General features: G+C 51.5%; 1 protein-coding gene across 2 annotated transcripts in view; it reads right to left on the bottom strand.

Annotated features, from left to right (window-relative positions):
• Nucleotides 1–12839, bottom strand: part of ARK2C (arkadia (RNF111) C-terminal like ring finger ubiquitin ligase 2C) — a 50259-nt gene extending 37420 nt beyond the window's left edge. For both annotated transcript variants that reach the window (XM_050329196.1, XM_050329197.1), the window contains exon 1: nt 12740–12839. In XM_050329196.1, the coding sequence (XP_050185153.1) occupies nt 12740–12800 (61 nt within the window). In that variant the 5' untranslated portion in view covers nt 12801–12839. The remainder of the gene's footprint in view (nt 1–12739) is intronic.
• Between the last annotated feature and the right edge of the window lie 256 nt (nt 12840–13095).

Here is a 13095-nt window from a genome sequence, read left to right as displayed (position 1 = left end):
CTCCATTAAACTTACCTCCAGAGGGCTGCGTTCAGAGAGGACTCCCCAGAGTCCTCTGCAGAGGTGGCAGGGATTGTTGTTGGGTGCCCTGGTACATCCCTCCTCCCCTGCACCACCCTCCTGCCTGGCCCTGGCACCTCCTTGACGCCCTTTGGCTCTTGTGCTGGCCTGGGGGCACCTCCCCTCCAAGGGATGCTGCCAGCAAGGTAGGTTTCTGCAAAGCACATCCTTCCCTTTTAAATTGCAGGCCATTGGGAAGGGGCCCTTGCTCCCCCCACCCCCTCACTGTGGGGCCACAAAGCTGTGACCAGTTGTGCCACTGCACCAAAAAAACGGAGCTGGGGGAGAGGAGAGGCACCGGTGTTCCTTATTCAACACAGCAAAAGAGCAGCAGCCCTTTTGCTCAGGTATTTCCTGCAAAGCCTCCATCAAAACCACCCCCCCCCCCCCACAACAGAAGGGTTTTCTAGAAGTGAAGCTGGATGAGGGATGTGTACCTGGAGCCCGCCTGGCACTACACCATGATGCTCCTTTCCCCTGGCCAAATAATGAGTGTGACCACGCTCTGAAGCCAGTTATGAGACAAAGCTCATGTTCCCAGCACCAATTATTACAGCATCCATCACAGCCATCTTCCAGTGCAGCAGACAGAGGACAGCATATGCTCTTCAGCCTCCTCATCCCTTCAGCCCCTACGGAGCCCTCAGGGAGCTCAGGACACACTGTCCCACGGGGAGCAGGGCCTTACCCTCCCCTCCACCAACACACACCAGACCAAAATACTAAAGCATCTTGAGTGTTTGCAGTAGGTTTGAGTCCCAGAGCCAGCACCAGCCTGGAGGAAGACTTTGGTGCTTGGAGAAGGAACGTGAAGAAGGAGCAGTTCAAACAAGCCCTGGTGCTGGCCAGGAGGAGGTTCAGGTTGGATCTCAGGAAAAGGTTCTTCCCCCAGAGGGTGTTTGGGCACTGAACAGGCTCCCCAGGGCAGTGGGCACGGCCCCAAGGCTGCCAGAGCTCAAGGGGTGTTTGGACAATGCTCTCAGGGACAGGGTGGGACTGTTGGGGCGTCCTGTGCAGTGTCAGGAGTGGGACTGGATGATCCTTGTGGGCCCCTTTCAGCTCAGAGTATTCCATGATTCTATCACTTCTCACCTAGCAGACAACCAGGCTCATAAAGCTTTTGCTGAGGAGTAGCAGAAGTTGTGTCTCTGCAGAGCCAGAGGATGGGCCCAAGGCTGGGTCTAGCAGCACCAGGCAGAAAAGATCTCCCTCATCCCTCAGTTTCTAACTGGAAAAGGTCCAATGAGAGATGCTGGACTGTGGGAAAGGAACTCCAGGACAAGGAATCCCAGGACAAGGACAAGGGCTCAGCACATCTGGTTCCACACAAGCTGGATGATGCACGAGCCAGTGCAACATATCCCAAAGAACTTCCCAGTATGAGCTTTCCCAGTGTTGTTGAGCTCTGGGCCTTGATTTTGTCAAAGGGGCTCAAAATCACTTGTCACAGGAAGAACAGAGTCACACAGGACACCTAAGAAACATACCTAAGCTTCCCTAACAGCATCCCACCTCCTTTCAGGAGGAACTGCTTTCTGTCCAAGGGGCCTTGCCTCCCTTCCCCTTGGTCCATGTCCTATTTTTCTGAGCCTGTAACTACCTCCTGGCAATATTTTCCATCCCTGGGACACCCCTGCACCCTACAGAAGCAGCACCTGCATGGCATCACGTGCCATCTGGACATGGCAGTACAGGATTCTCCTTGCAGATGACCCAGCACAAGATGATGGCACGTCCTTACCTCTAAGGTGCCTCTATGGAGAGCATTGTCCAAACACTCCTGGAGCTCTGGCAGCCTTGGGGCTGTGCCCACTGCCCTGGGGAGCCTGTTCAGTGCCCAAACACCCTCTGGGGGAAGAACCTTTTCCTGAGATCCAACCTGAGCCTGCCCTGACACAGCTCCAGCCGCTCCCTCGGGTCATGTCACTGGTCCCCACAGGGCAGGGATCAGTGTCTGTCCCTCCTCTTCCCCTCCCAGGGAAGTTGTAACTACAATGAGGTCTCCCCTCAGTCTCCTCCAGCTGAACACACCGAGTTCCCTTAGCTGCTCCTCACACGGCTTCAAATCAAGGCCCTTCACCATCTCCACTGCCCTCCTTTGGACACTCTCTAATGGCTCAATGTGTTTCTCCTTTTGTGGTGACAAATACTGCACACATCACTCGAGGTGAGGCCAGACCACCACAGAGCAGAGCAGGATGGGTGAGACCAGCAAGGAGCAAAGCAGTGGTTGCACATCCTGTTCAAGACTTCCACTCTCACTGTCATTTTGGAAGCAACCTCCAGCCCTCCCAAGCCTGGAAACACATCCTTGATGCCAATGGAGGTGAGAAGGAAGGAGAGGCAGGGGATGATATGACCTCCCCTGTTCAGTAAAGGGCCAACTGCATTTTGTGACCTCCTGCACTGGGAACCGTCACTGGGAACCAAGACTCATCCCAGAGATTAAAGCACTTTCCACAGATTAATAAATCCAATGGTTTCACAGTACAATAACACTGAAAACTGAGGCAGTCTATTCCTGACCATTGCATGCTCCCCAAGTGAGTATAAAACAACTAATCCACCTCTCTGATATTGAAAAAAATTATCTCTAGGTGAAACATTTGTGTAGGAAAAACCCAACTTAAAAATTAGGATGAATTGGCTTTATGCCCTGCATCCAGTTGATGCTGTTTCATTTTCTGTCATAAGACAGCATTTCACTTCTGGGGTTGTGGCCTATTTCATCTCCCTTTAAATGAACCATTTAAAAGCCTCTCCCCACCCACTCATTTTGCTGCAAAACTCAAGGACAATATAAAACCAGGAAAATAAATTTTCAACCAGTGAACTGGAAAATAATCATCATCATCAAAACCAGATATTTCTGTTTTAATGTAGCTCTAGTCCCTGGCAACTCAGTTCAATAGAAGTACCACCAGCTGAGCTGCTGGCCCACCAACCATCACTCACCCATGCACCCTGCTGCTGTAGGGACAGGACATGCCTTGCTTCGAGGCCCAATTCCTGTGCAATACCATAATTTTCAGCTCTAAGGTTGAGGGAATAACCTCGGAGGCAAGAGTCCAGCCACTACTGGTAAATTTACTGCATCTCTCAGCTAGAGAGATGAGCAACAGATTAAGGATGGACAGTGGGGTTTGCTGCTGCTTTGATAAGTTCAGGAAGGTATAGAATCACAGAATCATTTAGGTTGGAGAAGCCCCCCAAGATTATCAAGCCAAACCATTCCCCCAGCACTGCCAAGGCCACCACTACCCATGGCCCCAAGTGCCACATCCACACGGTTTTTAAATCCCTACAGGGATGGGGACTCCTAACACTGCCCTGGGCAGCCTCTGCCAGGCTTGGACAACAATTTCCATGAAGAAATTTCGCAATATCCAATCTAAACCTCACCTGGTTGCAACTTGAGGCTGTTTGCTCTCCTTCTGTCCCTTGTTCCCTGGGAGCAGAGCCTGACTCCCCCCCACAGCTCCCTCCTCCTGTCAGGGAGTTGAAGAGCCAGAAGGTCCCCCCTGAGCCTCCTTTTTTCCAGGATGAGCCCCTCCAGCTCCCTCAGCCGCTCCTGCTGCTCCAGCCCCTTCCCCAGCTCCGTTCCCTTCCCTGCACACGCTCCAGCCCCTCAGTGTCTCTCCTGTCTGAGGGGCCGATCTGAGTGAGACCAAGAGCATCTCAAAATTTGCCACCAGTCCAGGACAAACAGATTGTGCCTCCTCCAGGCTCTCCCAGTGTGTGCTGAATCCCTGCTTCCCAGGATAGGAAGTAGAGAATAACTCACTTTCCTCTGCAGCCTTTGCTTTTGTTCAAACTGACTTTATCTCAACCCACAAGTTCTTTGCCGTCTCATTTTCTCCCCCCTGTCCTGCTGAGGAGGGGAATTCTGGAACAGCTGGTGGGCACCCGGTGTCCAGCCAGGATCATCCCACCCCAGATTCACACAGGAGTTTCCCATTCAGACTAACGAGGCCTGAGCAAAACCAGCTTCCTAAGTTCTTTTGGTGCACAAGGGATAACATTTTCTCAGTTCAACCCCGTGGAGAACTGCCTGTAGCCCTTTGATCTCGAAGGAGTCTCTGCACAGAGGAGCAGGAGGGAGTTTGGAGCCACCAGTGGGCTTCACAGGTGGCCAGCATGGGAGGGGGACCTTTTTTTAACAGGGTATGCATGCAACGAGGCATTCATTATTTAAATAAACATCTTTGTAACCCCAAGCCCACTAATGTCATGCTATCTCTGTGCAGAAAGCCTCCTCGTTCCTTATCTCAGCCCCTGGGAGATTTGTGGGATATCACAAATAACAGCTGGACAAGATAAGGCTTCTTCCAACACGGTGCTTGCTCCCAGCATCTGTAAAGCCTCACGGTGACGGACCTGAATGGACCAGTGCCTGGGGACACCACACCTCATCTGTTTTCAGTCCAACCCTGCTCTTTGCTAGACGTTCTGAGCAAATATTGTGAGAGTTTCCCCCCACCACCACCGTTTTCATGCCTCGAACACCCATCCTGAAACCTTACCTAGACCCTCACATCCCATCAAGGGAGAGCAAAGACCGGAGAACACTCTACTTTGGCGAAGCAGAACTTAATCCACTCCCTGCCCCTTCCAGCTCCCAGCACAGAGGGAACCTCTTGATTTCAATTAGCTGCTCGTGCAGTAGAACCCCAGCAAGGGGGAGGGGAGCTGTCAGGATCTGACCCTCCGGGGCTTCCCATCGTGGTAATGCAAAACCAGGCACGCCAGCAAACAAGATGTTTATAGCCCGGTGATTCATAACGCTGCAGAGTTTGCAGGAAACGTAACACCATTCACGATCAAGAAATGCTCTTGTTTTCTGCTAAATATATAAAATAATCACTCCTCCCCTGAGCAGCAGATGCAAATTATACCTAGTATTAGCCTCATATGCCAACCACTATAATTCCAGTGCAGCATGAAGCCGTTTCCCAAGGCTTTAGAAGTCCCTTAATCTGCCTTTTGACGTCAAATGACAAATTTCTTGCCTGGGATCATTAACGGGATGACTAATGAAAGCTGATAAGTGAATTTATAAATGAAATTAAAGATATTAATATTAAAGGCCAGGCTACAAGAAAGAAGAGAAATGTGGGTTTAGCAAACCACAACAAGGAGCGCGGTAATCTGCATGAGATTTACAGCTCCCTTCCTGACAGGCAAACGAGTGGTATTTTCCGCCCGGAGGTTGTGGAAACTGCCAGGCTTGATGGACACTTCTCCTGAAGCATCACCACCCCCATTACCTTCAGACTCTGACTGAGATTTAAAAAGCTCCTGCTCAAGTTTAACTGCAAATGCCAAACCGGGGATTAACACAAGCCGATAGTCTTGCAAAGATAACTGCATCAACAAACCCTCCTGCAAGCAAAATACCTTTAGACCGCGGCCAGTTTGCTGCCAATTACCAATTTTTTATTTTTTTTTTAAGATACAAACACACCTCAAACTAGATTCTCATCTTATTTATCACAGTATAAAAGCCGAGCAACCCTTTTAAAAGCTGAGGACTTATTTCAGCTTTATGCGCGTATAAACCTTCCCAGATGGGTGTCCAAACCCGTGTCCAGGCAGCTTCTCCACGAACCCACAGGTCTTTTCTGACTCCAGTTTCTCCTCACTAAGGTTTGGGGCTCACAGAAAAGACTATTTATGTCTCAGCTCCCACCAGCTGATGATTTGTCTGGTCCTGAGTGGACCAGACAAACATCCCCCACTGCCCCACGGTGCACAGGCAAATACAGGGACCTCCTCTGCTATCAAAAAGAAGGAGAAAAAAAAGCTTCCTTTTGTAGATGACCCGTTTTCAAGCAGAAATACCATGAAAACAAGCGAGGTGGGCAAACAATCACGAGTGGTGCCTCCCCATGCATCCACAGCTGCCAAAAAAAGCCAAGATCCTGTGGGATATGTCAGTACCTGGAGCTGGTGGAAGAGTCAGATGCCAGCAGAAGAATGAGGAACCCCAGATACACACTGAAGCACAGCTGGGAAGGGCACATTTGCTATGGGGACCTTTCCCAATCCCACCCTGCACTGGAGGAACCCAGCATGGAGAGAAGCTGCAGTGAGACTGATGCCCAAGGGATGGTTTTTCTCAATGTCTTTCAGAGACTCCTCCAAGCCTGGAGAAAAGGACAAGAGCAGGTTTTCAGAGCAGTTCTTAGCTCCAGAGATGGACAGGTTTGGTGGGCTGTCTGGTTCCATCAGAGTCCTGCTCAAAAAACTCCCAGATGGTGCCCATGGCTGGTTTTCTCCTCGTTTAGGGACACAACTGCTCCTGGTACTATTCAGGAAGGGAGATGGAGGAGTGATGCACAGTAACAGCTCCACAGCACCACTTGAGCCCTTCAGGGGGAGGAAAAGAGGAAAACCAGCAACAGCCAATGGCTCTGACTGAGCTGAGGGTCACCCACACCTTGGAGTGTCACCTCCAGGCAGGGCAGCCGCTGTGAGCAGCCAGGAGCACAGGGATGCGGTGTGAGAGACAGGGACACCCAGATCCCTCCCCCATCTACCAAAATCCTCATCCAAACATCTCCCCACGGGCATGTCCTCACTTTAAAGGCTCCCAGCCCACCGGGCTGCCCCTTACTACCTCTCTTCACAACCTGCATCTTCACTGCTTCCAGCACTTCTTTGCTTCTGACTCCACTGGGTTTAGTCCCTCAAGCCAAACTGGTGATGTTCATTGAAGAGCTACAAGCCACGCACACACACACCTTTTCCTGCAGACACATTTTACAGCCTTTAAAGGGAGGGAGAGAAAACAACAGCAGTTAAGGACTTACCAAGAGGGATCCATGACAGCACGGGCCAACCAGCCCAATCCAGCTGTGGCTGGGAAATGTAAAGGACCAGCCGGCAGGAAAATGTGTGAGAAAAAGGTCCTGGGAGACTGCAAAACTGAGCAAAGGAGGAGCAGAAAGGGTTAAGAAAAGGTGGTGAGGAGGCATGGAGCAGATCTGGGTTTGCTCTCCCTCCATCCTGGCTGCTGCTGAGCTCTCCAGCACAGGAGCCCAGTCCCTGCCACCACCAGGATCTGTGGCACTGACTGAGAAGAGATTGGGTTTTGTTTTTTTATTTTAGAGGGAGACTTTAACCATTTGCAACAGACACGGTTTTCTCACTAAGAAGGTTTAGGAGTAAGACAATGCCACACGAGGATTTAATTTGTGCATCTCCCATGGGTTTCCGCGCAGAGTCACTTGGGAAACCACAACCCTTCTGCCAACCCCAACTGCAGACCAACCCACTCCACCTCCCCAGACTGAACCAAAAAAGGGAGAAAATTACCATATCCCCCGCTGGGTCTTATCCCAACTCTCACTGCCCCACTGCAGCCTTTGCCCCGGCCCCACCGCAGCCACTTCACCCTTCTCCTTCTCAAACCACCACGTCGGCTGAAAAACCTGAGTGTGGTAGGGGACTTGTTGAGTTTTGAGGACCAAGTTTGCCACAGGCAGCAAACTGAAGCTGTACTTTATGTGCAAACTCTCAGGAGAAAAGCCTCGTGCTACCACCCGAACCCAGGAGCTGCAGGTTTATGTAGAAACACCCAAATACCGTGAAGATGCCCCAAGAGTCACAACACTGGCATTGCCATCACACCTCCCCCAGCTGCCAAATGAACTCTGGTCTTGGAGGGTTACAGGCATCAGCAGTGATTCGATGTAGGAGAAGGCCTTTTGCAAAGTCTCCCCTCAAATCTCTGACTCGTTTGTTTAATGCTTCCCAAAATGAGCGCTCCCAGGTCAAGGGTGGGAAAGGTTTCTCTGCTGACCCGTTGCAGCACGTGCCCCTTTTCGAACACCTCTAGAGGCAAGAACCTTGCAGTTTAGATACGAGGCAGCCCCAGTGCACAGTTTGGGTTTAAACCAGCATGTAAAGGGACTGGAGGGCACGTTCATGCCCTCGCTACCCCCGAAAGAGCCATGCTTCCACCTCCTTCCCCACCAGTGGTTGTAAGCACCCTCTGTCTGATCAGTGAAGAGAGATGAGCCAGCTTCAGATGTCCCACGTGCTCCCCAAGGTACTTGGGGTGTGTCTCCTACAGGTTTGGGAGCCCCAGCCATGCTCCATTGTCCCCTTCCAGCTATGGGGGAGCTCCCCAGGTTATGAGCAGGGTTTGGAGCGACAACAAAAAAAAAACAACGCTCAGACTTACTCCAGGACAGTCCTTCCAGGAGGGTCACGGAGGAGGAGTTGGGGTGGCTCGGCAAGGACCGAGGCTGGAGGTGGATATGGCAGTGTCTTGGCACCTACAGATCTCTCCCCCTAGTTTGGCATCCACGCTCTGTCCAGGGCACACCCCGCGCTGCTGGGCTGTGTCCCCACCATGTCCCCACCACTTCACCCCCTCCAACCAGAGCAGATCCTGGGTTTTGAGGCAGGCACCCCCCAGACCACCCCCCAGCTCATTTTGCTATCTCACTCGTGCACCAACTCACCGGTCCTTAAATCACACACTTCCACAGGGCCAGATCTTTCTTTGAGCCTTGCTGGCAATTCCCAGTGTGAGCAAAACGTGAACACTGCTTGCTCCTCTTTTTCTTAAAAAACCATCGATGGAGTTTGTGCCCCCACCCCAAGCTCTGTGTGAGAGCCCCATCAGTCCAGCTCCTGTTTGGCACCATTAGATGCACACAGACGTGTGTGAGACCTCTACACAACCCTCAGATAAATGAACCTCGGAGCCCGTTTCGTCCGTGTTTGAGGCTACCCCTCTCCCTGTTACTGAAAGAAGTCATTTAAAGGAGCCCAGGGACGCAGGTTGGTGCTGGGGAGATGTCTAGGCTCTACAGAAATCACTGCAAGTGCCTCCACACCCACAGCAGCACCACCAGCACGTGACTCGCCTTGGATCTCCTCAGCCCGCGATGCTAAAACAAAAAAAAAAATATCATTTTCTTTGCACCAGGTGGCTTTTTTTTAAGACTGAAAGGTGGCTTTTCAAGAGTGTCAAAGGAATTAAGTCATTAAAATGTGGATGAGTTTGATGGATTATGAGCTATGAAAGCCTGGTGGTTACTGACTAATAAGGCTGGGAGGTGGAGGAAGGGGGGGGATGTTTCCTCTTGTAAGGATGTGTTTCTAACAAGACAGGTCAAAAATATGATGCGGATGATGAATTGCTCTAAAAGTTGCCATTAACCCAGCAGCTTTTCTGCATTATTAGATTACCAAGGCACCCTCAGAGCACACTGACCACGCAGTTTTGCTCTGTATCAGTGCTAATTTGCAGAGTGAGACCTGGGGGGTGCGGGCGGGGCGGGTATTACGCTCGCTGCAGTGAATTCCCCACTCCCAACAAAGGGGCAGCTGCCGGCAGGTGTCCGTGGTGCATTTGGAAGGGATGGGTTTATTTATCCTTGTCGAGGTTTGGGGTGGGGCAGAGGGGAGTGGGATTTGGGGCGCTTTTTTAAATTTTTTTTTTCTTTTTCTTTTTCCACGCCATAACCCGAATCTCATTGTCTTACGTGGGGTGGGGGAGTTTGAATTAAAAAAAACAAAACAAAAAAAACAAAAAAAAAAAAAAAAAAAAAGAGAGAGAAAGAAGAGAGCAGAGAGAAAGGGCGGAAAGGGGGGAATAATAATTAAAAAAAAAAAAAAAATCACATTGGAAAATGATCAGCCCCAACAGGCATGCATGTCTCCCTTCATGCAAGCGAGAAGCACAGCCTCCCTCCTCGGGATGTGTACGGGGACATGTGTCAGGCACGGAGGAGCTCAGCGCTGGCCCGGGGCGAGGATGGAGCGAGAACAAAGGGCCACGGCAAACACTACATCCAGGGGGGAGCAGGGGGGCGACCCGCCGGTGCTCATACAAGGGTGGGGGGGGACAGGATGGCCGAACAGTCACCGAGGGACACGGAAAAGGAAATATGGAGAGGGAAATCATAAATAAATGTTTGTAGAGAAAACCAACCGAACTCAGGATTAAAAGCTAGGAGGGAGGGTGGAAAAGGCACGGCCTTGCAAAATGATGCGTCTCTGGGAGGGATGCTGGGGGTAAGGCAGGGCAGGCTGCCGGAGCCACTGGCTTTTGCTTTGTTTGCCAGCGGCTCCTCGTGAAATTTTTAGCGGTGGGAACCCACCGACCTGCTGAAATTTGTCTTCCTCTCCATTAAAGACCAATCACCGATCCTGTGTCTCCCCCCAACCCCGGCTTCTGTGGAAATGTAATTAAAGACAAGATGCTCCCCCCGCCTCCCCTTCCCAGCCCCGTCTCTCCTGGCTTTGGGAGCCCTGACTTCCCTCAGTTTCCCGTGGCATCCAAGCCAAAGCTAGGAGGTTTTACAGGACCATTTTGCAGACCTGGGAGAGGAGGTCTGGTGCAGGAACAAGGAGAGGTGACCACTATCACTATCGCTTTGCTGCTGCAGCAAAACTGCTCGCTGACCGCAACTGATCCATCCCTCCAAATATTTTAAGGTTCCCCAAGACTTTCTCCCGACCCCGTACTTTGCCTTTTTAATTTGTTTTTTAATATTATTATTATTATTATTTTCTTTGACCAAATCGAGTTTATTCAGAAGATGGTGGGCCTGGAGGCTTCGAGCAGCAAAAAAAAAAAGATGTAGTTACAACATTAGCAGCTGGGACGGTTTTTACGAGCCCTGCCTTGCAGGGGTCTAGTGAAGATATTTATAGCGTGCCAGTCGCCGCGGGACTGAGGCACGGCAACTTCTCGCCTGGCAGATGGTGGGCAGGGCACTCGCAGAGATGTATACGTTTAAATATACAGCTTAAAGATTAAAGGGATTTTTTTTTTATTATTTATTTATTCTCCCAGGCTCGTTTACCTCTTGTTAATTAATCAAAGAGTTTCAAAAAAAAAAAAAAAAAAAACACTAAACAATTCCCCCCATCCATCCGGAGGTCGTTTCTGTTACCAGTTCTGGTAAGGAATGTGTAATGTTGTAACTAGAATGAATAAGCAGCAGACCCTTCATCAGACATCTGTCCTTTTTTTTTTTTTTTTTTTTTTTCCCCCCGGATTAATAACGAGGGATTGGATTGTACACTTTTTTTTTTTTTTGGCTATTCTGCGGTAAAAAACAGAATTCTGCATCGGCACAACAGCAATACGGACTGTGCGCTGGGGATTATGTACACAGACTAATGGTAGATATGGGATAGGGGAGGGGGGGGGCGAAAAATGTATTTAAAAGCCCCCCACACCTGCACTACGAGGGAGGAAAAAAATCCACTCACTCAAACCTCACAATGGTGGGGGGGGGTAAAAGCGAGGAAAAAAATCTAAACAGCAGGATACGACAATAAATGGGAAAACAGCAATAGAAAAAGCACACTAGGTTAATATAGGAAAACTAGTTTCTTTATTGAGAGATCGTATATTAGTATTAGTGGAATCGTGTGTAACAATGTCATCATGCACACAATACAAAAAGGCAAGGCCCACCATGCTATGGAAGGGCAACAGAACAAAAGCAGCGTACACTGAGCAGATGTATAGGCTACAGCACATTACATTTCAGCAGGGTATGTCTCTACAGAGAGATTTACATCAGAAACTAGGTAATGTAAAAAAATACAGACCATGCTTTAGTTTTAGTACAAGAAAAAAGGTGGAGATACACAACCAAAGGATATTCGGTACAGAAAAAATTACCCACAAAATAAGAACAGGAAGTAATTTAGCACAGCAGAAAAAAATGTTATCCCTGTTTAATGGAAAACCATTTTGCCAGTCGTCTCTCTTTTTCGCAACCCAGTTTTGTTGTGGTTTTTTTGGGTTTTTTTTTGGGGGGGGGGGAGGTGCTGGCCGGTTTTGGGGGGGTGTGTGCTGGCGGGATGGGACACTTGTGGCTGGATGGATGGACAGACGGACGGACGGGGTGGGGGGGGCGATGCCCGCGGGGACAGCGGTGTCACCACGGGGACAGGGATGCTGCACCCCCCGCCCAACCACAGATCCCGCTCCCCAGCCCTTTATCCAGCCTGATTTTCAGGGGATCGGGGCCAATCGCTGGGTTTCCTCTCCCCGGTTTAGTGCGGTTTTTTAGAAGGTTTGGGGCGGGGAGGTGGGACCAGAAGGACCCCGGTGTGGTCGCTTACAACCTCACCAGTCCTGCGATTGTGGCTCTGGCCGCAATTTGAGGGCGTTTATCTCCCTTCTCCCCCCCCCACTCCCACCACCCCTCCCCAAAGAGATTCTGCGTCGACGACCACGGCAAAACAAAATCCACTTAACAGGAATTTACAGTGCAAAATGTAACTCAGCTACTACACAGGATGGAGGTACAAAAATGGCTGTTATCGGCTACAGCTACGCTGGGATGGCCTGGGTGGCTACGGCGAGAAGGGGGACGAAAGGGGGTGGGGGAATGGGAGGGAGGGGGCAAGAGGAAGGTAAATTAAAAGATAAAAACAAAATTTGTAAAAGAAGAACGTGGAGGTGCGGGGGGGGGTGGGGGGAAGAACGGATCTACCGCAGAGTCGGGGAGGTGCGGGCAGGACAGGGCCGCGAGGCGGGTGTCCCAAAGAGGAGTGGTGTCCCAAAAAGGAGGGATGCTGGTGGGTTCGGGGGATGGTGGGGGAGGAGGAGGTAGGGTACCCTTTCCCCCCACCCTAAACTTTGTCCTGCCGGGACTGCGGGGCCGCGCCGCCCCCCCCGCGGCGCCGGGAGCGGTACCTCTGTTGCGCACGGAGCCGAAGACAGGCAGCACCAGGTATCCGACGTGCACCAGGACCATGCTGCGCCCCGGCCCTTCCCGGCCCTTCCCGCGCCGCGGACGCGCCGCCGACTGCGCGGGGGCCGCGCCGCGCCCGCACACAAAGGGGCCCGCGGCCAATGGGCGGCGGCGCCGCCGCCGGGACACGCCCCCCCCGCGCGGACACCGGCCAATGGGGAGCGGGGGCGGGGCAGGGGACGGGGAGGGGAGGGGAGGCGCGCACGCGCGCGCGTGGTGGGGGGGGAGGGAGGAGGGGAGGGAGGGGAGGAGGTGGTGGTGTGTGCGCGCAGGCGCAGTGAGGTGTCCGGCTGTCTGT

The sequence above is a fragment of the Myiozetetes cayanensis genome, unplaced genomic scaffold (genome assembly GCF_022539395.1).
Source record: "Myiozetetes cayanensis isolate MyiCay16 unplaced genomic scaffold, myiCay2020 scf4, whole genome shotgun sequence".
Lineage (NCBI taxonomy): Eukaryota > Metazoa > Chordata > Aves > Passeriformes > Tyrannidae > Myiozetetes > Myiozetetes cayanensis.
The sequence above is the reverse complement of the archived record's forward strand: the minus strand, read 5'-3'. Positions and strand labels throughout refer to the sequence as shown.